Raw genomic sequence first — 26,550 nt, 5'->3', positions numbered from 1 at the left:
GAGAGAGAGGGAGAAAGAGAGCGGGAGAGAGAGAGAGAGAGAGAGAGAGAGAGAGAGAGAGAGAGAGAGAGAGAGAGAGAGAGAGAGAGAGAAAAGAGAGGCAGAGAGAGAGAGCATCCAAGCATGGGCAGACAGAACCTGGAGCTCTTATCTAAGCTATGCTGCAGGTGCCCAGCACAAACTCTACCTACTGAGGTCTCCATACTGCCCAGAGTTTTGGACAATGTGATCCACTGTTGAGTAACAGGTTTCTCTGAGAGTGAAACATTCCATCCTGCAGGGAACCTCTTTAAGCAGAGAGGCAAACAACTCAAAATACCTTCAGGAAGTCCCTGAAACTGACTAAATTTGCTAGACCCTTCCCTGCCAGAGTAAGTAATAAAACCTGAGAGTCCCTCTCTTATTATTAAAGCTGACCTGCAAAGAAAACTCTGAGCTTCCTGGAAGAGGGTTAGACCAGAGTCACTTGGAACGGAGACTCGCCAACCTGTTGAGCTGCACTAGGTGTCCTAGCTTTTGTGAGCTGTTCCTCAGGCAGGGGTGGGCCTTGGTGATGCATCTCTCTGAGTATTTCTTGCTCCTGTAACCACTCACACATATTCTAGTAAGTAACCCCAATAAAACTCATTGGCTCACCAAGTTGGACTTTGGTGGTAACTGAGAAAGGAAAAATATTGGCTCAGGACCTCCAAGACCAAGTTCTCAGCACAAAGGAGATTTATTTGCCCCAGAGGGACAGAGGGCAGGGAATAAGAGACAAAGACAGGAGGTAGAGGATCAGGGTAAAGGGGAAGGGAACAGTGTAAAGGACAGGGGTATTTGTCCTGGAGGAATAAGGACTGCCTCTGGACAGAGGGGAGACGGATGCGGGACACAGGCAAATTGAGGTTTGAAAAGGTAAAATGGAAACCCTGTGTTAGGATAAGGTGTTCAATTTTAACTGGACATATTAATTAGGTGAGCCAAAGCATGCTTCTAGATTACTGGACTTTGGTAGGCAGGCTCAGGAGGAGGAAGCAGCCAGCTAAGGGAATAGATTTTGGTAGCTGGCTTTAGGAGTGAAACCTAATAGTTTTTAGCAAGGCATGGGGAATGATAGAGAAGAGCAAGGCTTGCCAGAGCCATGTTCATCATAAATGAGCTGGTCAGAGTCCCCACAACTGTGTCTTTGTCTGTGGTGAGCTCTCTATCTGGGGTGAGTAGATGAGTGTGCTCTGTCCACCCAGGAAAAATGTTGTCACACAACACTCACTGTGCTCAAGTCCACACTGTCCATCTGCCTTGCTCACTCAAGATACAATTTATGCCATTCTCTAGGGCTTGTTGCTGCCTCCCTGGTAAACCTTACCCTGTGCACCATCCTCCATCCCATACAACCAAAAACCTTGGTCCACATGTTTCCAAATATCCAGGGAATCTATGCCAATTTCGATGAAGCTCAGTGCCCTGTCTCCTCTCTTTCAGGATCTACCATCTCCTGTTCCCAGTGCGTGACTTCTCCCAGTGCATTTAGCCAGGGGTGAAGGTAGATCTCAGGCCCCTGTAATCCTCTACCTAACAGAGTAATTATTGTGACACCCTCCTGTACTGAGTAATGACTCTGGCCACCTTTTATCTATTTCTTTTCTTTTTTAGATCAATTGAGATAACATTACCCAGAAGTATTTGTGTCGTGTCATAAATCACTGGAGTTGATTCACGTTGACACACACCTTTCACAACCTCTCCACTTCTGAGGTCTTGGATGTCTTACTGAGAAGGCAGAGAAAGTGTCACTCACAGCTCCCATGGGCTCTCAGAAGCACAGTTTTGGAAGGTCTGAACCATTTCGTTCTCTTCTGAGCATAACAGGAAGTGGGACGGTTAGAATACACAGAATGGCTGTGGGATGACTCATGACTGACCCTGCTGAACTCAGGGCTGGGTGGAGTCGGTCACTGCAAATGCACAGGGCAAGTGTTTCTCACTTTACTTTCCTGGGTTTTGCAGGATCTGAGGAGTGTTTCTGTGCTGTGCTTTCACTCCTGTGTTCAACAGTGTTGTCCTCATGCGGATCTATTCATTCGTCACTTACCACCATATCTCACCATTCCAGGAACCTACTGAACTCATGCTCTTTAGACCTGACCCGACTGTTAACTGCAGAGGTTAGTGATGGAGACCCCCATACACTGCCACCCCCACCCCATGCCCAGTGGGGGAAGAAAAGTTAAAGTGGCAGCTTTCTGACTCAGGCAGTGAAACAGCAGCAAATGACCTTGCAGGTGTCATTTTTAAGAAGAGAAAAAGGGGAGGTCTGTGTTGGAGTGGGCTAGGATGCGGTGGTATATTTGATCAGGCATGTTAATTAGGTGAGCCAAAGGGGGCTGTTGATTGCTGGACTTTAATATTTTGATGTCTGGACCCTAGTAGTCATCCTCAGGAGGAGGAAATGCCAAATAAGTAATAGACCTTGGGGGCTAGCTTTCGGGATGTAATGTAATGATTTTCAGCAAGGCAGAGGGAACTAGGGAGAAGGCCAAGGACTGCCAGAGCTACATGCTCCAGTGGGCTAGTGTCCCCTAACTCTCACCTTTTTGATTTATATTTGGGGGGCTGGGTGTTGGGTAAATGGGCATCATTCTCCCTGGCTGCTTTCTGCTGACCTTGGTGCATAGTTGTTAAGGTATCCAAGGAAGCTGGGTTGTCGGTCAAGGCCAGGAAGAGCAAACTCTGTCTGTTGATGTCCAAGTTCTACTGTACCACCTGAGGCTAGGGAAGTGTAGTCTGTGATCCTGGACCAGGAGGTAGATTCCAAAGGAACTGCTGGCATTGGTGCTAGAGTTTGCTGGAGTAGTCTGTAGTTGATTTGAAATCTGTTAGGACAGATAGATGACTACCTGGACAGTGGTAAAGTTAATAAGTTTAGAATTTTTTTTTTTCTCAGATGTACATTTGAAACTGTTAGGTTCGTGGCCCTGTTAGTTGGAGAAAAGGAGTCTCAAGAGCAGGAAAAGAGGGAGAGATCCCATGGAGAGATCCTAGGGAAAGAGGAGAGATCCCAGGGTAATGGGGAGAGATCCCTGTGAAAGGACCAAGCAGATGTCATTACAGGCTGCTCAGTCTTCTCTCAGAGATCAGGCCTCAATTTCAGTTTCCTGAGACTTAAACAAATGGTCTCTGGGAGGGCCATGAACAAAAGGCATAGTCCTTGCAGTAGCTCCCTTTCTGCACGTACTCTGACTGCTCAAGGTTCAGCCAGATGTTTATTGTCTGGGACCCTTCACCAACTTAGACCTACGTGCATGGGTCAATGTGAAGGTGCAAGGCCATCCAGCTTCCATGGCAAGAACAAAGCCTGGGACTTGTCCAGGCCTGCCCAAAAATGATAACTGTAACCCCCAACCAGTAAATTCAAAGGTTACAAACCCTCACCCAATCATATGACGCCAAGGCTTCTGCTACCCTTCTTGTGGTTTTTCCCTTTAAAAACCCCTCATTATGAGCGCTCAGGGCTGTCCTCCTGTACCTGGCTAGCCAGTTTTTTGGACTCGGACCAAGCCCGGGCTTGCTTGTTACCAATAAACCCCTGTGTGTTTTGCATTGGATATTGGCTCTGTGGTGGTCTTACTCGGGGGTCGTGTGACATGGCCGCAACACCTGGAAAAGGAGAGATACCATGGAGAGATCCCAGGGAAAGAGGAGAGATCCCAGGGAAAGGGGAGAGATCCCAGGGAAAGGGGAGAGATCCCAGGGGAAGGGGAGAGATCCCAGGGAAAGAGGAGAGATCCCAGGGAAAGGGGAGAGATCCCAGGGAAAGGGGAGAGATCTCAGGGGAAGGGGAGAGATCCCAGGGAAAGGGGAGAGATCCCAGGGAAAGGGGAGAGATCCCAGGGGAAGGGGAGAACACACAGGGAAAGGGGAGAGATCCCAGGGAAAGGGGAGAGATCCCAGGGAAAGGGGAGAGATCCCAGGGAAAGGGGAGAGATCCCAGGGAAAGAGGAGAGATCCCAGGGAAAGGGGAGAGATCCCAGGGAAAGGGGAGAGATCCCAGGGAAAGGGGAGAGATCCCAGGGAAAGGGGAGAGATCTCAGGGGAAGGGGAGAGATCTCAGGGAAAGTGTGGCCCCCGAGTCCTCCTCTCCTTCTCCTTCTTTTGCTCCTCCATCTCCTCCCAGATTTCTCCTCCTATTTATTCTCTCTGTCTGCCAGTCCTGCCTATCCTCTCTCCTGCCTTGCTATTGGCCATTCAGCTCTTTACTAGACCAATCAAGTGTCTTAGACAGGAAGAGGAACACAGCTTCACAGAGTTAAACAAATGTAACATAAAGAATGCAACACATCTTTGCATCATTAAATAAATATTCTATAGCACAAACAAATGTAACACATCTCCAGCTATTCTTCTACAACAGAGGATGTCTAGACAGTTAATGAATTTAGGGGAGTCACTTGGTGGAGGAATTTTGGCAATCATTTGGACAGAAGAAATGTAGGAGTGTGAGAAGATAGATGAGATTTGTGGGGAATGGGTGATCTTGAGGGAACAGGAGCTGGAGGGTGAAGATGAATACACAGTGGGGATTAGGAGATATTCTGTGTTGAAGGAGGGTTAGGTGTCTTGGTTACCTTATTATCTGGGTTGTGTAGTAGGGTAACCTGGGGTGGGGTTAGGGTGAGTTACAAAAGTGGGGTTGAAGCTTGTTGGGCTGTTGTGTCTGTGTGACTACTGTCTTTACTGATAATGGAGGGGTCAGTCTGATGTGGACATGTGACAGGAAGGAGCTGCCATCTTTACAAAAACTGTAGGCTGAAGTGTAGGTTAGAAGGCCCTTTTTTATATGAGAGGAATGGGGGAGGAGGTCTTTGCCTACCTTTGTAGTCTCTGGGCAGGAGTGAAGGGGGTCTGGAGAACGTTAGGGTAGAGAGAGAAGTGTGGAGGGATTGAGGGGAGGACAAGCAAGGAATGTGAGTGGTGAATTTTCTACGAGATCATAAGTTAATACAGCTTTTATAAGGTTAGGACTTGTTGCTTTATCCCTATTAAGTTTGAGCCTTAAAGTTTGAGTTGAGGATAATTGGAGATCATTTAGCATGAAAATAAACCTTTAACCATGAATGTAGTAAACATCTGTCGTTAAAGAATATACAGAATATTATAGTTTTCCTATGATTAGGTTTAAACTGAAGGCAGTATCAGAACAGGAAAGGGTTAAGGTGGGAAAGCAGCAGCAGCAGCAGCAGCAGCAGCAAGGGCCTTGGCAAGGGAGGTGTTATCACAGTAGGAATTTGTAAATTGTGCTGTGATTTCCTTGGTTATCAACAGTGGAGAGTTTGACTTTGGGAAGGAAGGGGGAGTGGCACTGGGCTGAAAGGAGGGGTCTTTGAGGAGTGGGGGCTATTGGAGCCCTTCAGGTAGAACAAGTGGCTGAGGAGGCAGGGGAAGGAGGTTAGGAGGAGGGGGCTCAGTCAGTTGCGTTAGCCCTACAGGGGCCTAAGCATGCTGCAGAACTTGTAGCACAGAAGGGAGGGACTGGTTGTTAAGGAGTGCTGGAGAGGCTGATGTGCTCTGCATATGAGCACAGATGTCTCCCTGCCAGGCCAGGCTGCACTGTGCAGAGTAGGAAAGACTGACCTGGAAGTGAGTGTGGCCCAGCCTGATGGGCAAGGAGAAAGAGGGGTGCTGTTGGAATGTTAGCAGAGCTCAGGTGGGTTGGAAGGAACCTGAGGACTTTGGCCCCAGGGGCCTGACCTGTGAGGCTGTGGGCTCAGGCAGACTCTGCAGCATCCTGGGCTGGATTAAGGGAGGGGAGTTGGGAGCCAAGACCATAGAGGCTGGTCTGTCTGGCCTTGGTGAAATCCAAGTGGATGGAGGAGTGGGGAGGGTGTCAGACAAAGGAGATTGTTGGGAAGGCAACTGACCATGAGGAGGAGGAGGAGGACAAGGACAAGGAGGATGAGGAGGAGTGGTTTATTGGCTGGGTCAAAGGACAGAGTTTCAGTTTTAGGAGCAGAAGAGTCTGCCAGGACCTGAAAGCAAGGAGGCCGGGATGGTGAGCAGGAGGTGTACAGGTGGTGCTTGGGGCACAGAAAGGAAAAAGCAGAGACGCAGAGGATCTCTTTCTGTGAGACCAAAATGAGCCATCTTAGAAATAAGACCAAAATGCTTTCACTCTAAAACTAAGGCCTAAGATTTCTCCTTTAATGATAGGCCATTAGTTACTGAAACCAGTCAGTCCAGATTCCAGAAACCAGGAAGTGTAAAAGTACAGAGTCACAAGGTAGTCACGAGGTATGGAATGTCCTCTCCCTGGTTTCCAGGGTAATTGACCACATAAATTTCCCCACCTGGGGCAGCCAATGAGAAATGGTGGTGGGCAACCACGCCCTTAGAAGTAAGATTAAGCCATGATTTCTAGAAAGCCCCTAGAAGTGAGCCAATCCAAATTGTACCCATACTAGCACCCCTAAATGATGTAACCTTGTGGTTTTTGCCTTTAAAAACTGAGCTTGCAAGAGGTGGGCACTTCCTCCAGCCTCCACTATGTTGGATGTATTGGACGAAGTCCCTGCCTAGGCTTATATTGCTTTTGGATATGCTTTTGGATATCCCAAATTAAACCTTGCTTTTGCATTCCAGCATGCTTGTCTTTGGTGGTCTCTCTGGGGGGTTGCGATCTGGGCACAACATTTCCATTTTTCTGTGCACCCATAAAAGTTGTAAAGATCCGGAATAATATTAGGATCCTGAGAGCTGTTAGATTGATTGTCCAGTGGATATAGAGGCCAAGACTGGGTACTGCAGAAATGAGCTTAAGAAATTTGATGTCTGAGTGCTGTAGCTACTGGAGATTCTGGAGGTGACATTCCCAAAGATGAGTCAGTCAGAATGGAGGGGCAGAACCCATCACCCTTGGTGGTCTTGGACCAAAGTTGAGATACCAAGTGTGCCTGTGTATCCCGAGAGGCCACGGAGCAGTCTCTTGTAGCAGGAATCTTACAAGGTCTTATTAATAAAAACAAACCTGTAGCTGGGTATTGGGGTGAATGCTGGAAGATCAGAGAAGCAGAACAAGGCACAGCCACCTCACCTTGCCAATTCCTCAGCTGATCCTGTTTCCTCAGACTGGATGACTCTCAGCTGAACTGTGCTGCTCAAAAGCCTAAGACCTTAACCAGCTCTAGTTCCTGGTCCTCATGTCTTATATACTTTTCTGCTTTCTGCCATCACTTCCTGGGATTAAAGGCATGAGTCACCATGCTTGGCTGTTTCCAGTGTGGCTTTGAACTCACAGAGATCCAGGTGGATCTCTGCCTCTGGAATGTTAGGATTAAAGGCATGTGCTACCACTGCCTAACCTCTATGTTTAATATTGTGGCTGTTTTGTTGTCTGACCCCAGATAAGTTTATTAGGGTGCACAATATTTTGGGGAACACAATATCACCACAGTCTCTTGGAGGGAGTGGAGCGTCACCCAGGCAACATCACTAAGACAGAGACCTCGGTTTGTCTGAGGATGAATCCCCAACCTGTTGACAGTTTTGTTCTCAAGGAAGAGAGGGCACCGTATACAGTGTGATCACCAAGAGTGATAGGGTGAAGCCCCCTACCAAACCAGACTGACGTGATATGCCTAGCTAGGAGCCAGTCCGTGGGAGTCTACGGTAGTCAGTGAAGTTCATGGCAGGCTGCAGTCTCACCGGATCCCACAGGACAGATTGTGGACAGTAGACACTGGATAGCTGTCACCCAATAACCTGGGAGGTACTATTCAGGATAGCCAAGGTGGGGGACTTAACAATGAGCCGCTATTGGATGAGGAAATTGGGCTCCAGAAGGACTGGAATGGGTGATAAAGGGCTACAGGCCCATTTTAATCTCAGTACCAATGAAGGGGACAGTGGGGGCTCCCTCCTGGACTTCATATTGGGTATAAACCACACCGAAACAGTTAATTTCACAGAGAGATACTTTATTAAGAGGGAAAAAAAGTTAAAATGGCTGTTTTCTGACTCAGGCAGAAAAACAGCAGCAAATGACCTTGCAGGTGTCATTTTTAAGAAGAGAAAAAGGGGAGGTCTGTGTTAGAGTGAGCTAGGATGTGGTGGTATATTTTGATTGGACATGTTAATTAGGTGAGCCAAAGGGGGCTGTTGATTGACAGACTCAAATACTTTGATAACTGGACCTTGGTAGTCAATCTCAGGAGGAAGAAGTGACCAAGTAAGGGAATAGACCTTGGTGGCTTGTTTTAGGGATGTGATCTAATTGTTTTCAGCAAGGCAGAGGGAATTGTGGAAAAGACAAAGCCTGATAGAGCCACATGCTTGGGTGGACTAATGTCTCTTTGGTTAGTATGTAGCTACAAGTACTGGGTCATCAGTTACACACAAATACACATACATGCAGATTGACCTTTGTGCAAACACACACATACACACACAAACACACACACACACACACACACACACACACACACACACACAGACGCACGCACGCATGCACATATGCATCAGGCACAGTGAGTGCCTTGTACCTTCTATTGCTCCAGGATGATGTTCTTCTACAATTTCCTTTGTGACTAAAGAAGGGACCCTGGTGTTCCTCTCAGAGACAGTGGAGGTGTCTTAGCTCTGATGTGAGCAGATTGGGTTTTTCACAGACTCTGCTCCCACATGTGACCTTGACTCACTCTTTCCTTGCAGGTCTCACTGTGAAATCAAGTCTCTAAAGGAATACACTTCCCTGTAACCTGCTATCCAGGGACAAAAGTGGCTGCTCTTTGTTGTGGGATGTCTTTCTGTATGTTGTGGATATATGTGGCTCCCATTTGGATAATAAATAAAGCTGTTTTGGCCTACGGCAAGGAGGTTTACATCCAGGTGGAAAATCCAAGCAGAGATCCAGAGAGAAGAATGGCAGAGTTGGGATAGACCCTATCCTGCCACAGAAGGAGCAACAAGATGTCAGCAGACTGGTAATGCCACGGCCACCTGGCAACATACAGATTTCTAGAAATGGGTTAATTTAAGATGAAAGAGCTAGCTAGCAAGTAGCTGGATATATAGGCCATACAGTTTGTAATTAATATAAGCCTATGAGTGATTATTATACAAGAAGCTGCAGGACCACAGGTGGAATAGATTCATCAGGAGTGCTGGGCAAGGCAAGACTGGAGAGTAGAAATTTCCATCTACTGTTCTCCTCCCTCCCCTCCTCATTTCAGGATACATTGGCAGAAAAACATGAGTCAGGGCTGCAGGTATGATGAAATGAGCTGATCTACCCCAGTTCTTCAACAACCAGCATTGTGTTGTGTCTTCCACAGTGAAACCAAGGAGGAGTGTGTTGTCAGGGCTTAGACAGGACATCAGTAAGAATGTGTGTATGGTAGGAAGAAGGGTCAGCTGTGTCTCCTGACAATTAGAAACAGAGACTCCAGATATCAGCCCCTCTTCCACAGTCTCTGCTCAACTAGCCATTCTAACCTGTCAATGGAATAAATAAACCCCAATCTGGGGACTAAGATGCCATGGTCTGAGTTTGCAGCCAGCAACTAAGTTGATGTCTGTGGCTCCTGTTACTACCAAGGACTGTGCAGATGCCTGGGCTCTGGTCTGTCACCTGAGACCATGTTGCTGTCTGAGGGTCATGCTGCCTGGGGACCATACTGATCAGGGTAGCCTGTGCTTCCACTGGGGCCATGGTGACATCAGGGCCCAAGATGCTCCTGAGGGCCATGTAAAGGCCCATGTTCCTGCTGCAGCTGGGGTCTGTGTTGATGTCAATGATCCATGTTATCACAGGGCATCATAGGATCCATCAGTGTTGAAATCCAAGGACCTTGCTGAGCCAGTCCCTCCCATCACTGGCCCTGCCCCTTGCTGGACAATGCAGCAGCAGAGCTGGTACCACTCCTCATGGAAGAGCTGGCCTCAACACACAAGGGAGATGGCCCCGCCCCACACCATGCCATAGGAGAGCTAGTCCCAATGACAGGGATCTAGGAGAGCTGGTTCCACACCTCTACTGAAGGGGATGATCCCAGCGGCTGGGACTGAAATGCTCAGCTACAATCCAGACCCAGATACTGGCCTTAGATTGGCCTACCCTATTATCTACCCCATTTATGAACCACTGGAGCATGTGAAAGGACTGGTCCTGGAGAACAGTAGCCACAGGTTCTCCATGTCTTGGGGCAACAGCAGAATAACCAAGGGGAGTTGCTGTTAGAGTGTCGTGATCATGGTGTGCCTGAGGCCTTGACCTGGACCAATGGCTCATTACAATGAACATTTGTGGGTAGAGCTGATTGGACAAAAGGGTATACTGTGTGACATATCAAGGCTCCTAATGCCACTAGGTCAAATGAAGAGTTTCAGTTGCCATTCACATAGTGTGAATTCCCAGTTCACTCAAATTTGCCTTGAAGGGTATGAATGAAATAAATTTTTTATTTGTATGAACCAAGGGGATTTATAGGTATGTTTACTCTTCTATTTTTTTTTTACCCAGCGCCTTTGGGATGGAACTTGGCCTATGGTCACAGTCCCCACCTGTTGTGTGCCTCCTGTGTGGGGCTCACACCTTTTAAGGAGATGTGTTTGTCTATACAATGTTGGGCACCAGATGCCGCTGTTTCAGAAACCCCTCAAAGCAGTGCGAGAATGCAGAAGTGTGTGAAGACTTTCACAGTGGCTAAAGATCTAGGATTCATTTCATAACAGAATTGCAAATCAAATCCATATTATCATATGTTATTTACATACGACTTCAGTGTAAATGAGGTTTCCTCATGCATTCACACAGTGTTGATGATTCTTCTAATGCTACAGCACCATTGAACACTTGACACAGTGAGCTTCTGGCTCCAGAAGAGGAAAAGGATGAACGCTCTGGTGCTCCACAGACAAGGTTTGTTACTCTGGAAAAGGTTATGAGTCAGTGTCCCAGGCAAGGTGAAAAGTAAGTACTGACTGGAGCTTGTGCCTCATTTTCCCATCATTCCCAGTAATCGGGGGGCTTAGATATATATGGTCCCACCTTCTTTTCAAAAAGAGCTTCCTTATTAAGAAGAGCTATGGCATCATTTGCAGCAGTATCCAGAAAGAGATTCTGCAAATAGTAAGTCTTTCTGTAGTAAATGCAGGTAGCAAGTGGTCCACCAGTAACGGAGGAAATGTGTTTGATATATTTCACTAGTCTGTCTCCTAAGGTCACATCATTGTCTTCTGCAAACAAATGGGGAAACTGAAGGTGCACCTTGAATTCATTCACAGACATGTCAAAATCTTCAGCAATCTTTTCCAATGAGGCATCATCCAGCCCAAAGTAAGACCTGTAGAGGTTGAATGTTTCATCCAGATTCTCTAGATCATCCTTGATCATGCCACCAAGTGGAATGGTGGCCAATACTCCAGCCTTCACGGCCTCTAGCCAGACTTTCTGCTTCAAGGAATCTCTCTTGAGGTTAATGGTGTCCTCAGTAACACTGTGCAAGGATAGCATGAAGATGTGGCGCTTATGAGCTGGGAGCTCCCTTAGGAGTTTCATTTCCAGATTTGGGAAGTCATAGCCAGACCTATCCAAGTTAGAGACCAAGAAGACTGGAGGTTCACTGGAGAGAACCTCCTGGAGATGCTTTGAACAGTCTTTTCTGATGTTCATCAGGACATTCTCCTTATTGAAAGACTTAGGTTTACTCTTCTGTTCATTATATAAGTCATTATCTGTCTTGGTTCGGACAAAGTAGAAATTCATCTTCATCTCTTTGATGGCTTTGGCTAGTTGTGCATCATTTTCTTTGAAGCGTGTAGAAGAGACAATAATGAAGAAGTCATATTCAGCAAACTTCATTTCTGTTAGGTAGTTTTGTGGTGGGAAGTTAGTGGACCCAATGCCAGGCAGGTCCCATATTTTCACCTGGGGAAACTTGGGGTGGTCATACTGCTTTCTCTCCATGGTTGTCTCTGTCACTCCAGTGGTGGCTGCACCTTCTTCTTCCTGCCCCACCCCCCTGAGGGCATTGATGAATGTGGACTTCCCTGTCCCTGTCTCCCCTGTCACAGCAATGTTCAGCGGGGCATTCTCGATGTCTCTCAGTGCATTGTTGATTACAGAAAGTGCTTCCTGGAGGTCATTTTGCTCAATGTAGGATTTAATCAAGGTGATGTTTTCCTCAGAGAGGATTTTACTTTCCCTCTTAAAATTCTTAAAGAATTCATCAAAGCTAGAGGCCCAAGCCATGGCTCTGTCCAGTAGAAGCTGAAGGGAGCAGAGAGGAGAGAATCTGTGATTATTAATTAAAGCCTTGGTGTTTGCTGGCACAGTAAAGCAGGACCCTGCCCCTGCACCACATCAGATCCAGTGTTGCCTTTCTACTCTTCTCTTGGCTGCTGCTTCCGTGCTGACCTGGCTATAAAGAGGCCTCCTTCTCAGGCTTCATTTCCTCCTAGGAATTTCCTTACACTTCTTGGTTTAACTTCCACTTACTCTGTGAAGTTACCCATTGCAACCTTTATTATCAGTTTGAAGTTTCCTTTAAATTCATTATTTTCATCAAAATGATACCTATGCATGATGTCCACCCTAAAAGAACATTAAAGAAGCAACAATTCTCCTGGCAGGGTCCTCAGCCTTATGAGAACACTTCACTAAACTGTCTGTAGGTCCTCAAGGCCTCTGATCTCTTTGCATGGTTATTGTATAATGAGTAAATGACACTGGATGAGGAATGGAAACGACTGAATTGAAAAGAGATGTCCAACTAACTGTAATTCCCCTTTCTTCTCTTAGCAGAGGTGGGACATGGGCTCTGTGGAAGCAGACTCCTAAATGAGTGACCCTTGCTTCTTGGTGTTCAGTTGCTTAGTTGTGTATGTCCCTGTACTGTGTTCTCTGGGGTGATTAGGTCAGAAATCAAGACAGAGTAAGAACCAGAGCTTCCACACCAGGCCCTGACAGGGACACCCTGGGTGATCTCTGACAAGCGACCTGCAAAATGCTGACTAGATTTTAAGGTTATAATATTTCTCAAAGCCACAGTATCTCAGATACTCCAGAAAACACCCGGAGAGATGACTCAGAGGATAAGAGCACTGGCTGTCCTTCCAGGGATCCTGAGTTCAATTCCTAGCAACCACACTGTGGCTCATAACAATCTATAATGAAATCTGGTGCCATCTTCTGGCATGTAGGCATCCATGCTCGCAGAACCCTGTATGCATAATAAATAAATAAAATCTTTAAAAAAAAGAAAACACCAGAATTAACTTGGAGAAAGAGTTAAAACAAAAGTATAGAAGGACAGCATTCAGAATCATTATATATATATATATATATATATATATAATATAATCATTATATATATAATATATATAATCATTATATATATATGTGTGTGTGTGTAGGTGTGTATATATATATATATGTAGGTATATGTATATTTATATACTTAAAATGAAGTCATTCCACTTGGTTGATAATGCCTCCCCTCTGAGCCATAGAGTAACAGAAACTTCATTGTCAGGCATGAGAAACTTCTCTTGAGTTGTGGGTCAGGGGAGTCCATGACACTCCCCAAACAACACAGCCTACTGTTGTTGCCCTTGCTTGAGCCCTAGAAGTTCAAAGGCCCTTTTGCTGAAGACACCACACACTTCAGATATGGGACTGAGTGAAATCAAGCTGTGTCTGTGCCAAAGTCTGCTCCCCAAAGACTAGCTTCCATTGTAGCAGGAGGTGCTGTGCAAGTTGCCAAGAGAGGAAAACGTTCAATAATCCCACCCAGCTGTGACACCTATGAGCCATAATGATGATCATCACATTGAGATACCTCTAAAGGTGCAGTGGTGGCGTTTATGTGTTGGCCGTTCCCTACAGCTCTCTAATTGGACTTTAGGCTGACTGAACAAGAACAAAATCATGCTTGGTGACTGAAAACTTAACCAACCACCTGTTGCTAGTGAGGTCATAGATCTCAGAGGAGAACCAACTATGGCTTTTCCTCTCCCAATGTAATTCCTATCTGCTTTCTAAATACTTATCTTTATACCCACAGGTAAGTGGATCAGCACTTACATACTAGTGCGGGTAGCCTGTGAACCTTCCTGTCTACCCACTCCCCACTCCATGAGGTGATTCCCTGTACCTCAAAGACTGCAGATCCCCAACCTCCAGTGCCTGACGGGCCTCTTGCCCACCCACTGCCTGGTCTGTCAGAGTTGCAGGCTGTCTATCCACCAACTCACCCAGGGAGGTCAGCATTCACTTCTGAGTCTCGGACATCCACATTCCCCTGACCCTGCTGACCACCCCATGTATCAGAGTCTTCAAAGCCTACCCTTGCTGTGGGATGTTCTGTATGGCAAATGTGTTGCTCTGATTGGTCAATAAATAAAACACTGATTGGCCATTGGCTAGGCAGGAAGTATAGGCGGGACAAGGAGGAGAATAAAGCTGGGAAGTGGAAGGCTGAGTCAGAGAGACACTGCCAGCCGCCATGATGACAAACAGCATGTGAAGATGCTGGTAAGCCACGAGCCATGTGGCAAGGTATAGATTAATGGAAATGGATTAATTTAAGCTGTAAGAACAGTTAGCAAGAAGCCTGCCACGGCCATACAGTTTGTAACCAATATAAGTCTCTGTGTTTACTTGGTCAGGTCTGAGCGGCTGTGGGACTGGCGGGTGAGAGAGATTTGCCCTGACCGTGGGCCAGGCCAGAAAACTCTAGCTACACACCCTACTTCTTCCTATTAGAAAATAAGTAGCCAATAGATATATACAAAAGAAAATCCAACCAGTGACCTAAGCAAATTTGAATACAAAAACTTGGTTGTATGAAAAACCAAGACAGCTCATCTCCTCTAAAACATACAAACCCCAGAGTAACAGCCTTCGTGAGAATGACTTAGATAAAGTTCCAGACAAGGAATTCAAAAGGATGATGTAAATGTGATCAAAGAAAGAGAATTCAAGCAATCAGCTGAATGAAAGACAGGAGTCAATACAGGGTATGAAAATGTAATTCAATAAAGAGAAATACTGAAGAAAGTCTCAACTTAAATGAGGCTAGATGCTGTGGGATGGTCTGTATGTCAAATGTGTTGCTGATTGGTCAATAAATAAATCACTGATTGGCCCGTGGCCAGGTAGGAAGTATAGGCGGGACAAGGAGGAGAATAGAGCTGGGAAGTGGAAGGCTGAGACACATAGACACTGCCAGCCGCCATGATGAGAAACAGCATGTAAAGATGCCGGTAAGCCACGAGCCATGTGGCAAGGTATAGATTAATAGAAATGGATTAATTTAGGCTATAAGAACAGTTAGCAAGAAGCCTGCCATGGCCATACAGTTTGTAACCAATATAAGTCTCTGTGTTTACTTGGTCGGGTCTGAGTGGCTGTGGGACTGGCAGGTGAGAGAGATTTGTCCTGACTGTGGGCCAGGCAGGAAAACGCAAACTACAGCTAGAGATTAAAAACACATTAAGTCAAATGCTCAGAGGAAAGGCTTGCCAACAGAGTGGATCATATGGGGGAGGGAACAGCAGGAGTTGAAGACAATTCACAGGAATTAGGAGACTTGATCAGCGATGATCATAAAAATTGAAAAACCTATGAACAGACCACATGTGACCTTTGGGACACCATGAAACATATGGGCTTAAAAGGAGAAGATCTCCATTCCAACGGCAGAGAAAACATTCTCAACCAATTCTAGCAAAAAGTCCCCAAATTTAGGGACATAAAAGCACATCCAGATAGATACAAGAGGCTTGTAGAGCTCCAGATACACAGAGCAGCAGAAGAAACTCTTGAAGTCATTACAGTCAAAGCCCTGAAAACATACAGAGCAAAGTGTTTTGCAAACTGCAAGAGAGACACAGGAAGAACTATAAAGGTGGACTCATCAGACTAATAAGTGCCTGAGAGCAGCGGAATCTCTGAAAGCCAGAGGGCTCAACCTGACCTGCCAGAGACTGTCTGTGGTTGTTGCTGATCTGGGATTTTATCTTCATGGGTAAATGAGGAGCTTACAGCATCAACTCCAAGAGCATCTGGGTAGCCCAATCTGCTGTCTGTCTCCAAACTTGACTACTTCAGAAAACCAGCAAAGCCCAGGACAAGCAGGTGGAGGGAAGGGCTGTTGCTTCTCTGCTTCGGAATTCTCTGCGGCACAGAAGATGGCCCCAGAAGGATGCTGCTGTGAATGCTCCCCGAGTAGAAATCCCCAAGCTCTCCTGCCCAAGTTTAGTGCTCCTCTCTTTTCTTTTTTTGTTTTTTTCAAGAAAGGTTTCTCTGTATAACAGTCCTGGCTACTCTAGAACTCACTTTGTAGACCAGGCTGGCCTCGAACTCACAGAGATCCACCTGTCTCTGCCTCTCGAGTGCAGGAATTAAAAGCGTGTGCCACCACCTCCTGGCTCAGTGCTCCACTCTTCATGTTATCACACAGGTAAGGTTATTGGCCAAGCTGAACTTTGAAACCGTTCACTTACCTCAGCAGTGGTGACCTTGATCTGATGGCAATGGCACCTCTTGAAGGCTCTCCTCTCAGGGAAGGTCTTTGCACTCCAGCAGGGTCAGTCCCCTCGGAATGATCTAGAACTGGAATTCAGACTCAGGATGTTCAGGAAGAAAAGAAGTGAGGTGTGGAGTTCTGATGTCCTAGGAAGGACTGCACCAAGAACGGAGGAGCACTTGGGATGGAGAGCCTGATCTTCCCCCAGTTACTTTATCGGTCCTGGTCCACACACAGCCCCTGCTGTCTATACTTTTCTGGCTGGATCTGAGCTCTTTTTATCTAAACCACCCGCGGAAGGGTGGCAGTCAGAGTTGGTTTTAGTTTCTATTCCTAGAAATGGCTGCTTTTCTTGAAACAATAGGGAGGTCCTTTAGAGAAGGTCACAGATGGGTTAAGCTGTTTGAGGTTGGCCTTATTAAGTCTGAAGCACAGTTCATGGTAGAGACTCTGGGTCTGACCCCATGCCTTCCCCACTGGCGAATGCTAACTCAGGTGTTGGCGCCTAGCTGTGGACAAGCTCTCCTTTTTTTGTGGGTCCTGTGTCGTTTAGAGATTTACTGGTCTGTCTTAAGGTTTGGTTTTAATAAATTAGAGGCTTTTAATTAAAAAGAGATCAGCGAAGACCAAACCAGAGGGAGTTCGCCAGGAAAAGCCCTGACCGTTGCTACCCTAAGAATTATAAAGAAAAAAATCCTACAAAGTTATAATTTTTGGGAGCCAAATTAACTCCTATCCCATTCTGGGTGTGGGCAAAGCTTGATCTTGTAACAGTATTCCTGCAGATGCTTCAAGTATCCAAGCAAGCATCTCATAAAATGCAGACCTTAGCGGTTAGCCTGTTTAACCTGTGACCCATTACCTTGTAGGAATAGCTGAGGCTGTGAAATGTCCAACAATCAGCCTTTTTCTTTTTATTAATAGCCTAACTGTACCAGGAAGTGGTCCATCGCTGGTCGGGTGACACGATACACTCGAAGTAGGAGCAACCTCCTCATGGCTGCTTATACAAGCTACAGATAATTTTGTTTTACATGCTTAACACATTTATCCTCTGAACATGATGTTCCCCCCACACTTCAAACCCAGTGAGTCTGGCTTAGCTGTCTACAGACCCTCACGGTGGCCTCGCCCACTGGGTTTGCTCTCTGTCCTCTTCCTTGTTTGCTGCAATCTCACCAATCAGCAGTCTTCAGACAAGAGAACACAGGAGCAATGAAGAATGGCTGCTCAGAACCCTGGCCCTGCATCACGTGTCTCAGTGAGAAGGTGTCTGATCCAGGTGATGGAGGAGATTACAGTTTCCCAACACCTGGAGTCATTGAACAGACAGTGAACTTCTGACGGGAACCAGAGACAGGGTGTTCTGGCATGTCACAGAAGCACCAACAACTATGTGATATTCCCATCAAGGAAAGGAGGAGGATTTTCTCAGAAAAAGGTGATGTGGTGAGCATGGAGAGGAGCCATGTTGCTTTCAGAGGTTTAGGACAGCTCAGTAGTCATAGCCACTGTCCTCTTGGTGAAGTCTGGCAAATTCTCTCTGGATAGGGATGAGACGAGGGTGACCAGCAGAGCGGAGCCTGTCCCACATTGAACCTCAGCTGGTGCACATCTTTTCAGGTTTTAGTTCATGCTTTGGGAGACTAACAGGCTGTTTCTGTGTTCTGCTTTCTTTATGTGGTGGCACTAAGCAGGTGCCTGGGAAGACAAGAGTTACTGGGAGGGATTCAGAGCTCTGTATCTCAGTGAGTCCAGCATTCCAGCTCAGGAATGCAAGGGCAACATGTCCCTTTATCTCAGAGTCAGTATTTGTTTTCCCTCTTACGTTCTTTGGTAGAGACCCTCCTTGGTAGAGTGGAATTCAGTGACTGGACATCAGGCAACTCACAGTTCGTTGGGCAGGAAGGACTTCTGAAATGAGAACCCACAGAAGTATGGTCAATAATTTATTAAGGGATGAAATGGGAATAACATACTCAAGGAATATAGAATGAAGTGGTGCTGCCACCTCCTCGTCTACCAGGGAAGGGTGGGGAAAGCTCAGTACCAGCTCACCAATCCGTGGGGTCAAGAAACCTTCCAGGTTCCAGAGAGAGAACTTGACCCTCCTCCTCAAGTTCTTATCTGCTCACATACCCAGAGAAGACGCCCCCTAGGCCTGTTACCCCTATACCACTGGCCGAATGGACCGAATTCCCACAACACTTCAATGGACATAGTATGTAGACACAGAAGACAACCAGAGTCCACTCATTCTGTCTTGAAAGCTGTGATTTGTCACAAATCTTTGGGTGCTACTGTCCAGAATTGTATCTCCTCAGTGGGCCCAGGCCTGTAGGTCACCTGCACAGGGTTAATAGTTTAGAAGCCCTGTGTGTGTGAGTCTTCTTGCTGTGGAAGGAAAATGAGAGGGCTGTGTGCTTAAAGTCATCACCTCCTCCCTTCTGTAACAAGATATTTTACTGCTGGTCGGTGTCCCGCTCCCTTCACCCAGTGTTCTAGGCATTGATCAGGTGTGAGTCTGTCTTGCACACACTTGAGGTTTGGCTTGTCATGCCTACTTTGTGTGCTACTGTTCTGAGTACTTAGTGTCACTGAAACCTCTCAGGGATGTGGGAGCCACATCAGAAGATCCATAGTGAGGAGGAGCCCTCAAAGCCCTGGAATGTCCTGATTCATGTCTGGGATTTCCAATTTTTTTTTTTTTTTAAATTTCTGCCCCATCATTTGGTAGGTCTTCAAAGATGGTTTTGATAGCTTCATTCTTCCATGTGACCTCATTAGACATAGGAAACCAGCCTTTATTTTGTATTTTATGAATGGAACCAAAAACCAGAGCATAGAAATATTCGTTTGTAAGATCCTATTTCCTTAGAGCTCTTGAGGGGCTGAGATCTGGACAATGAACCTTGGAGACAAGAGGCAGGTGACTTTGGTGTCAGAATCCCAGACACTGTGCTCACAGGAGTGGGAAAGGATGGTGGGAGCTCAGGAGCTGAGACCCGAGTCTCCCACACGTAAGGCCTTATCTCTGTATATTTTGAGTGCCGTGCTGTGAGCCCCCCACATTTATCCTTTGATGGCACCGCAGTAGCTACATATTGATGGCCTCTCTGTTGCCCTTCTCCTCATGTGTTTGACAATGTTGTCCTGGTATAACTCGATCGTTAACAACTTTCCACAGCATGTAACTATTCCAAGAATGTGCAGAATTTTTGCTCACACACACACACACACACACACACACACACACACACACACACACACACACGTGAGTAGCTAGGTGTACTGGGTCATCTGTTATACAGGAACAAATACCCACTACACAAGTAGAGACATATACCAGCTCATAGACATGCTCACACACACATGCACAGGCACAGAATGTGCTCACATGAATGCAGACACAGCTTTGTCTTTGATCTGGGATGATGAGGTCACCTATCACTTGCTTTGTAACTAAAGAGAGAACCATAGTGTTCCTCTCGGAGACACTGAAGGTGTCTTAGTTCTGAATTAAGATGAACCATGGAACCCCCCCACCAGATGCTCTGAGAAATACTCTCCACTGGTCTCCCGCTATTGTAGAAATAAAGATAGATGTCTGGTACTGTTAACTGGGCCAAAAACCCGTAGCTGGCTAGGACATAGGTCCTAGTGGGAGAACCTAATACTATTATTCTCCTAAATGGACATAGTAATAAATTGCTCCTACGTTTTCATCTCTATACTCATAGATTAAGACCTCTCTCAACTCTTATCAGAGAGGCTCCTTTTGCAGTCATTGGTGATTCATATAGACTAACAACTGGTTAATATTCAGAAAATAAGAGATCGTGGAGTGCTCAGTTCTAAATGGTAACTCTATAGCACACTCCTCTTCCCACAGCTCAGAGATATTGCAGAAGAGGGGGGAGAAAGATCATAGGAGCTGGAGGTAGGGAACATCTGCAGATGGACGTTGTGGGGAGTATTGCCCATTTGCTGGACATGGTGGGAGTATTGCACATTTGCTGGACATGGTGGGAGTGTTGTCCATTTGCTGGACATGGTGGGAGTATTGCCCATTTGCTGGACATGGTGGGAGTGTTGTCCATTTGCTGGACATGGTGGGAGTATTGCCCATTTGCTGGATGTGGTGGGAGTGTTGCCCATCTGCTGGACATGGTGGGACCTCAGCTCCTTCCTCCCTCTTCTGTTGGGGCTGACTGTTTGGGACTTAAAGAGGGACCGTGTTTGACTCAAATTCAACATGATTGCACCTCCATGCCAATCATTTTTCCCCATTTTCCTTAGGCTGTGGACAAGGGCTGATCCTCTAGGGCAATCAGGGAAAAACCTTCTCTTTTCAGCCTGGGCCCTCCCCAGAGGGCATTCCCTCAATGCCCGCTGCCACTAGGAGGTAAAAGAGCCTTCTTAGCTCCTTCGGTGCAGTCCCAAAGGCATCTGTGGCAGGCCTCACTCGTGTTAGGTCAACAACTTCTCCCCGAGGAATGCCTTTCTCAATGTTTTCTCTCTTATTCCAAACATACTTCTCTTGAACTTTTGCCTGGCTCAGGAAGTGCTCATCTGGAGTTTTGAAATTCTTCAGCCAGGTGGAAGCCTCTAAGGTTTGATCAAAGTGCTGTTTGTTATAGGTGGATTGCAGACACTCCCCGCAGTTATTGCCCAAAGATGAGCGTCTGGGATATGCAGAATCAGCCAGTCATGTTTTGCACAGAAATGAACAGCATGGCAAAGACTGAGATTTTCTTCCTGTTCCCTTCTCCCCGAAGAGAAGGTATCCACAGCTGGTTGAGCAAAATCGGTATTTTTCAGGTGGCCCAGAAGCTCTAGAGCTGCTTTCTTAACTATCAGGCAAGCTTTGACAAGTCTTCACTTGTATCACAAATTGAAGAGGCAGACTGTGAGGAAATACTATTTTCAGCTCCTGGAGGGGGATGCTGCAGTGATGACCTTCACACTGTTTCCGGTAGTTAGCCAGGTCACTGTCTCTGGTGTGGGGAAACAGCTCTGGGATACCCAGCTGGAACCTGACTGCTCTGAGATGTGTGGACAACACATGTAAAAACTATCTTGGGTCCAACTTCTAGACCCTGGAGAAAAGCCTGGTGTTGTTGTTTGTTTTGGCTCTTTTTGGGGGGCCCCGCCACCCAGCTCCCAAATACATCACTCACAGAGGCTTGTTCTTACTTATGAATGCCCGGTCTTACCTTGTTTGTTGCTAGCTTTCCTTAAATTAACATATGTATCTTTTGCCTCTGGGCTTTTCCTTTTCTCTAACTTCTATAAATCTTACTCTCACTCCATGGCTTGCTGTGTAGCTGGGTGTCTGGCCCCAGGAGTTCTCCTCCTTCTCTGGCTGCTAGACCACTAATCCCAGATTAAACCCTCTATATATTTTCTCTGCGTGCCAGCCCCACTTATCCTTTCTCCTGCTTTGCTATTGGCCAGTTCTTTATTAGACCATCAGGTGTTTTACACAGGCACAGTAACACAGCTTTACAGAGTTAAACAAATGCAAAAGTAACACACCTTAAAATATTCCACTACATCTGGTTATTCCTGTCAGCATCGACTTTGCTCTCGTGAGTCCACCACCAGAGCTCCTGCTGCTGTGATGTATCGAGCAGCTGGATCTGAGGTGCCAGTCCTGCAGCTGAGAAGCAAGCTCAGGTCATGTGGCAGGAAGGCTACTGATCTTTTAAAGTTAATTTTGTATTCTGTTACTTTGCTGAAAATGTTGATCTAGAAGTTTTCTGGTGGACATTTTGGGACCTCTTAGGTGTATCATACCATCTGCAAATAGGGGTAATTTGGCTTCTCTTCCTATTTGTATCCCTTTAATTTCCTTCTCTTGTCTTACTGCTCTGGCTAGTAATTCAAGCATTCTATTGAAAAGGAGTGGGGAGAGTGGGCAGTCCTGTTTTGGTCCTGGTTTAAAGGAGTCACTAAGTTTTTCTGCATTTAGGATGATGCTGGCTATGGTTTGTTGTGTATAGCCTTTATTGTGTTAAGGTCCCTTTATTCTGACTGATTCTATGATTTTTTTTTTTTGAGACAGCATCTCTTTATGAAGCCCTGAATGTCCTAGAACTTACTGTGTAGACCAGGATGGCCTTGAATTCATAGAAATCTGCCCACCTCTGCCTCCCAAGTGCTGGAATTAAAGAGATGATCCACTATGCCTGGCCTCTCTAGGATTTTTATTATGAAGGCATGTAGGATTTTGTCAAAGGCCTTTTCTTCATCTATTGAGTTTTTGTCTTTAAGTACATATATATGATTTATTACACTTATTAGTTATGTATGTTGAACTATCTTTGTATCTTTCAGATAAAGCCAACTTTATCCTGTCTAGCGGGCTGAAAGAATATATTATAGAGATTCAGCTGTGTATTAAAGCTATACTTTGACCGGCCAAGGGTCTGTCAAATGGGAAGCCATTTATCACAGACTATTTGGTGTTATGCAGTCTTAATATTTTAGCTGTCTTCTGCTAAATTCTGCATGCCCAAATACTCCCAGACCACATTGGCAAACAGCTAAGCTTCTCAGACGCTGATCCACTAGATAGCTAACACCCCTACAAAGCCTAGGAGACAAGCAGGCTGCAGGTGCATAGCTTTGTTTCTTGTGCAAATGAAGCTCATACTATCCCTTGCCTTCAAGCCTAATGGTATGGCAGAGAGATTGACTGAGGACAGTAGGGCTTTTTGCATAACCAGGTGCAGTAAGGACTGGATCAGAATTCCAGAGGGAGACACAGAACTGAGCAGCCAGAGAGAAGAGAGGAAAACAGAGATTCTGTAGAGGGTAAAGCAGATCTCTTGTAGAGTTTATCATGGCCAGGGGTAAGGAGCTAGGAAGGGTAGATGGAGGACGAAGGAACAGAGGACGAAGATCAGGTCAGAAGCATAGGAGTTTACTAAAACTATGAGGACAGGAAAACTGGGCACAGAGAGGAGCTGAATATGAGGACAGAGCTGAAGCTGTATAGATAGAATTTTGTCACAGAGGAATAAAGTAAACGGACAAAAGAGCTTAGTGTACATAGATTCCTTTCCCTCAGATACCCCATACCTGACGTAATGTCTTCCCTAGGACTCTGGGAGGAATTTTGTCAGGGCAGGAACTTGGGAAAATTCCATTATCTTTAATCCTGGAAGATGAACTTTTTGAGATATGCCTGTATTCAGTTTTAAAATTTTTCTTTCTTCTTTTTAAAACACAATTTCTTTGTTGGTTCTTTGGGAATTTCGTATCATGCACCCTAATTCCACTCACCTCCCAGTGCCCCCAAATCTTCTCCTCACCACTGCAGCACCCTTCAAAAGAAAACTTAGACCAAACCAAACGAAAACAAAGTGTTGTACCCATTTCTCGAAACCCCCAGAGACCACCAAGGAGCCCGTTTCCGATGTAAGCACATAAGGGTCCTTTTATTCAGGTTCAACCTGGGCCACCACACGGCAGATGGAAGGAAATGTGGCGATGGCCACAAGCCCAGGTGTAGAGGGTTTTTATAGGGAAAAACCACAAGCCGGGAATTGGCAACTTGGGATTGGGTAGAAGGGATATGGGGCAAGATGATTTTTTGAAACTGTTCATCTAGACTTTTGGTGGGGAACCACAACCCGCTGAACAGGATTATCTGGACTGCTCAGTAGGATTATCTAGATATCTCCAAGGGCCATAAACGACAGACAGGATCCTGTTAAGCTTTCCTTTCCTGTATAAACAGCAGACAGGATGTCTGCAGGAGGATACTGCTTGTATTGTTTGAGTTATCATGCCATATTCCTGAGCCTGCAAAGTTAAGTCTAGGCCTTCACAAAAGCAAGCAAGCAAGCAAAAATAAGAACAAAACCAAACCAAAAAACCACCCCTCTTTGCTGCTTCTTCTTTCCCACCTTTCCAGTGCCTCTCCATTTGTCCTGGTGGCATTGGGAGGAGTGTGTCACACCGTACAGCAGGTGGTCTGTAGATGGCAGCCCTTTCCCTAAGATAGAGCCTGTAAAGTTAAGTCTAGGCCTTCACACTGCAGTGCCAGAGTCAGGGCCAGCTTTCTTAGGGCCAGTGAAGGGCAGGGCCGGCTCAGCATGGCCCTCTGATTTCACCATGCATGGTTCCTATGGCTCTTTGAGGTGACACAGGCCTCAGATATCAATACAGACCCCAGTAGCAGCTGGGCTATGGACCCAGACATGGCACTCAGCAGCAGCTCGGCCCAGATGACATTCTGGCTCCTGGTGGAAGCACTGACCACTGAGATCAGGATGGCTTCGGTGGCGGCATGGCCCCTAGACACCAACAAGGCCATAGGTTGCAGCTTCAGCCCCAGACTTTTGTGTGACCTTTGGTGGCAATACGAGCCTCAGACTTCCACACAGACACCAGCCATGGTAGAACCACGGACCCAGACATGGTTCTCAGCAGCAGCTGGATCTGGATGTCACCATTGCCCCAGGTGTCAGTGCAGTCCACTCAGATCAGCACAGCCCCAGTGACATTGTGGCCCATGGACACCAACATGGCCCCAGACCTTGGGCATCCACCTGGCCTTTGTTGATAACAGGAGCCTTGGGCATCAACACAGACCCAAGCTGCAGCAGAACCATGGACCCGGCCATGACCCTCAGTTGCAGCTCTGGCCTGGATGTCACCATGGCACTGGGTTGTAGTATGGGGCACTCAGGTTTGGACAGCTCTGGCTGCAGTATGGTCACCGGGTAACAATATGGTCCAGAGTGGCTAATTAGACACCAGGCAACCACATGGCCTTCGGTTGCAACAGGAGCCACAGCTGTGGACCCAGACCCTGGCTAGTGTAGGGACTTGGACCCGGACATAGCCTTCAGCAGCAGCCTGGGCCTGGACAACACCAGGGCCCTGGGTGGCAGCACAGGCCACTGTGATATTTTGTTTGTGCTAAAATGTGGTGATACTTTATTTGTGCTTTGATAAATAAAGTTTGCCTGGAGATCAGGAAAAAGGCCAGCCATTTCAAATAAACACAGAAGTCAGTCAGTGGTAGCACACACCCTTAATCCTGTCACTTAGCAGGCAGGGTCTCTGTGTGTTCAAGGCCATACTAGGGAACAGGCCAAGTGTGGTGACACATGCCTTAAATCCCAGTACCAACCACAGAGACCTGGAGGTCTGTACAGACAGGTAGTAATAAGGAAGTGAGGTAGCTGGGCTAAGAGCCAATGAGAAGGCAGAACAGCAAGGCAATAAAGGTGTGGGTAAGACAGGAAGTAACTCGCATTTGGAAGCTGCAAAGTTGGTGAGGTAATATTGGCTGGTGGCTCTTCCTATTTCCCTGATCTCTAAGGCTTTAACCCCTGTATTTGGCTCCATGTTTTTTATTTAATAAGACCATTTAGAAATTTGTCTACAGGCCACCCAGACCAGCTTGGCTCCAGAGGCAGCATGGCCCTTGGATACCCACATGGCACAGGGCACTGGGCATCCTTGTGGACTTTAGTGGCAACATGGACCATGGATGTCCACATAGATCCTGGCTATGGTAGGACCATGGACCCAGACATGGCCCTTGACAGCAGCCTCGGCCCAGATGTTACCACGACCCCAGGTGGCAAGCAGGCCTCCCACATCAGCCTACTCCACATGCTTTCATCTTTTCCATTCTGCCTCTTTCCACAGCACATGAACCATTCTACTTCTCTTTCTCTCCTATTTCTCTACCACATATTTGCTCATCAATGGGACCCATCTGTTTGGCACCACAAGGGCTAGGCAGGCCATGGATGTCTTCTCACCAGCCTGGGCCTTGAGGGCCCTGGCTGGCCTGTGAGTATCTAGAACCTGCCTGAGCAGAATTGCATCAGGGTCACCATGGATTTCTCCCCACCAGTCCTGGCCTTCTGTATTCATTTTTTTAATTCAAGGTTTCTGCAGTTATTTTCATCAGTGATAGGAGCCAATATGCTGACTTTTTTAACTGGCTTGATCTTGTGCAGGTCTTATTAGAGTAACCACAGCTACGACGGAGCTAAAAGTGTAACAGTCATGCCAT

At 46.5% G+C, this 26,550-nt stretch overlaps 1 protein-coding gene, 1 long non-coding RNA gene and 1 pseudogene across 2 annotated transcripts; 1 reads left to right on the top strand and 2 right to left on the bottom strand.

The window, feature by feature from the left end:
* Nucleotides 1-1,662: 1,662 nt before the first annotated feature.
* On the top strand, nucleotides 1,663-8,846 carry LOC128122883 (uncharacterized). Its single transcript, XR_008222523.1, has 3 exons — nucleotides 1,663-1,816; nucleotides 1,990-2,147; nucleotides 8,686-8,846. It is a non-coding gene; the product is annotated as an uncharacterized LOC128122883 (long non-coding RNA).
* On the bottom strand, nucleotides 7,936-16,771 carry LOC128122882 (T-cell-specific guanine nucleotide triphosphate-binding protein 2-like). The gene is made up of 2 exons (XM_052758693.1): nucleotides 16,483-16,771; nucleotides 7,936-12,244 (listed from the first exon to the last, which is right to left on the bottom strand). The coding sequence occupies exon 2, from the start codon at nucleotides 12,224-12,226 to the stop codon at nucleotides 10,982-10,984; it is 1,245 nt and encodes a 414-aa protein (XP_052614653.1). The 5' UTR covers nucleotides 12,227-12,244; nucleotides 16,483-16,771; the 3' UTR covers nucleotides 7,936-10,981.
* A 3,601-nt stretch (nucleotides 16,772-20,372) lies between these two features.
* Nucleotides 20,373-25,141, bottom strand: LOC128122609 (28S ribosomal protein S29, mitochondrial-like; annotated as a pseudogene).
* Between the last annotated feature and the right edge of the window lie 1,409 nt (nucleotides 25,142-26,550).

The sequence above is a fragment of the Peromyscus californicus genome, unplaced genomic scaffold, assembly GCF_007827085.1.
Source record: "Peromyscus californicus insignis strain IS unplaced genomic scaffold, ASM782708v3 Scaffold_3__1_contigs__length_106647218, whole genome shotgun sequence".
Lineage (NCBI taxonomy): Eukaryota > Metazoa > Chordata > Mammalia > Rodentia > Cricetidae > Peromyscus > Peromyscus californicus.
The sequence above is the reverse complement of the archived record's forward strand: the minus strand, read 5'-3'. Positions and strand labels throughout refer to the sequence as shown.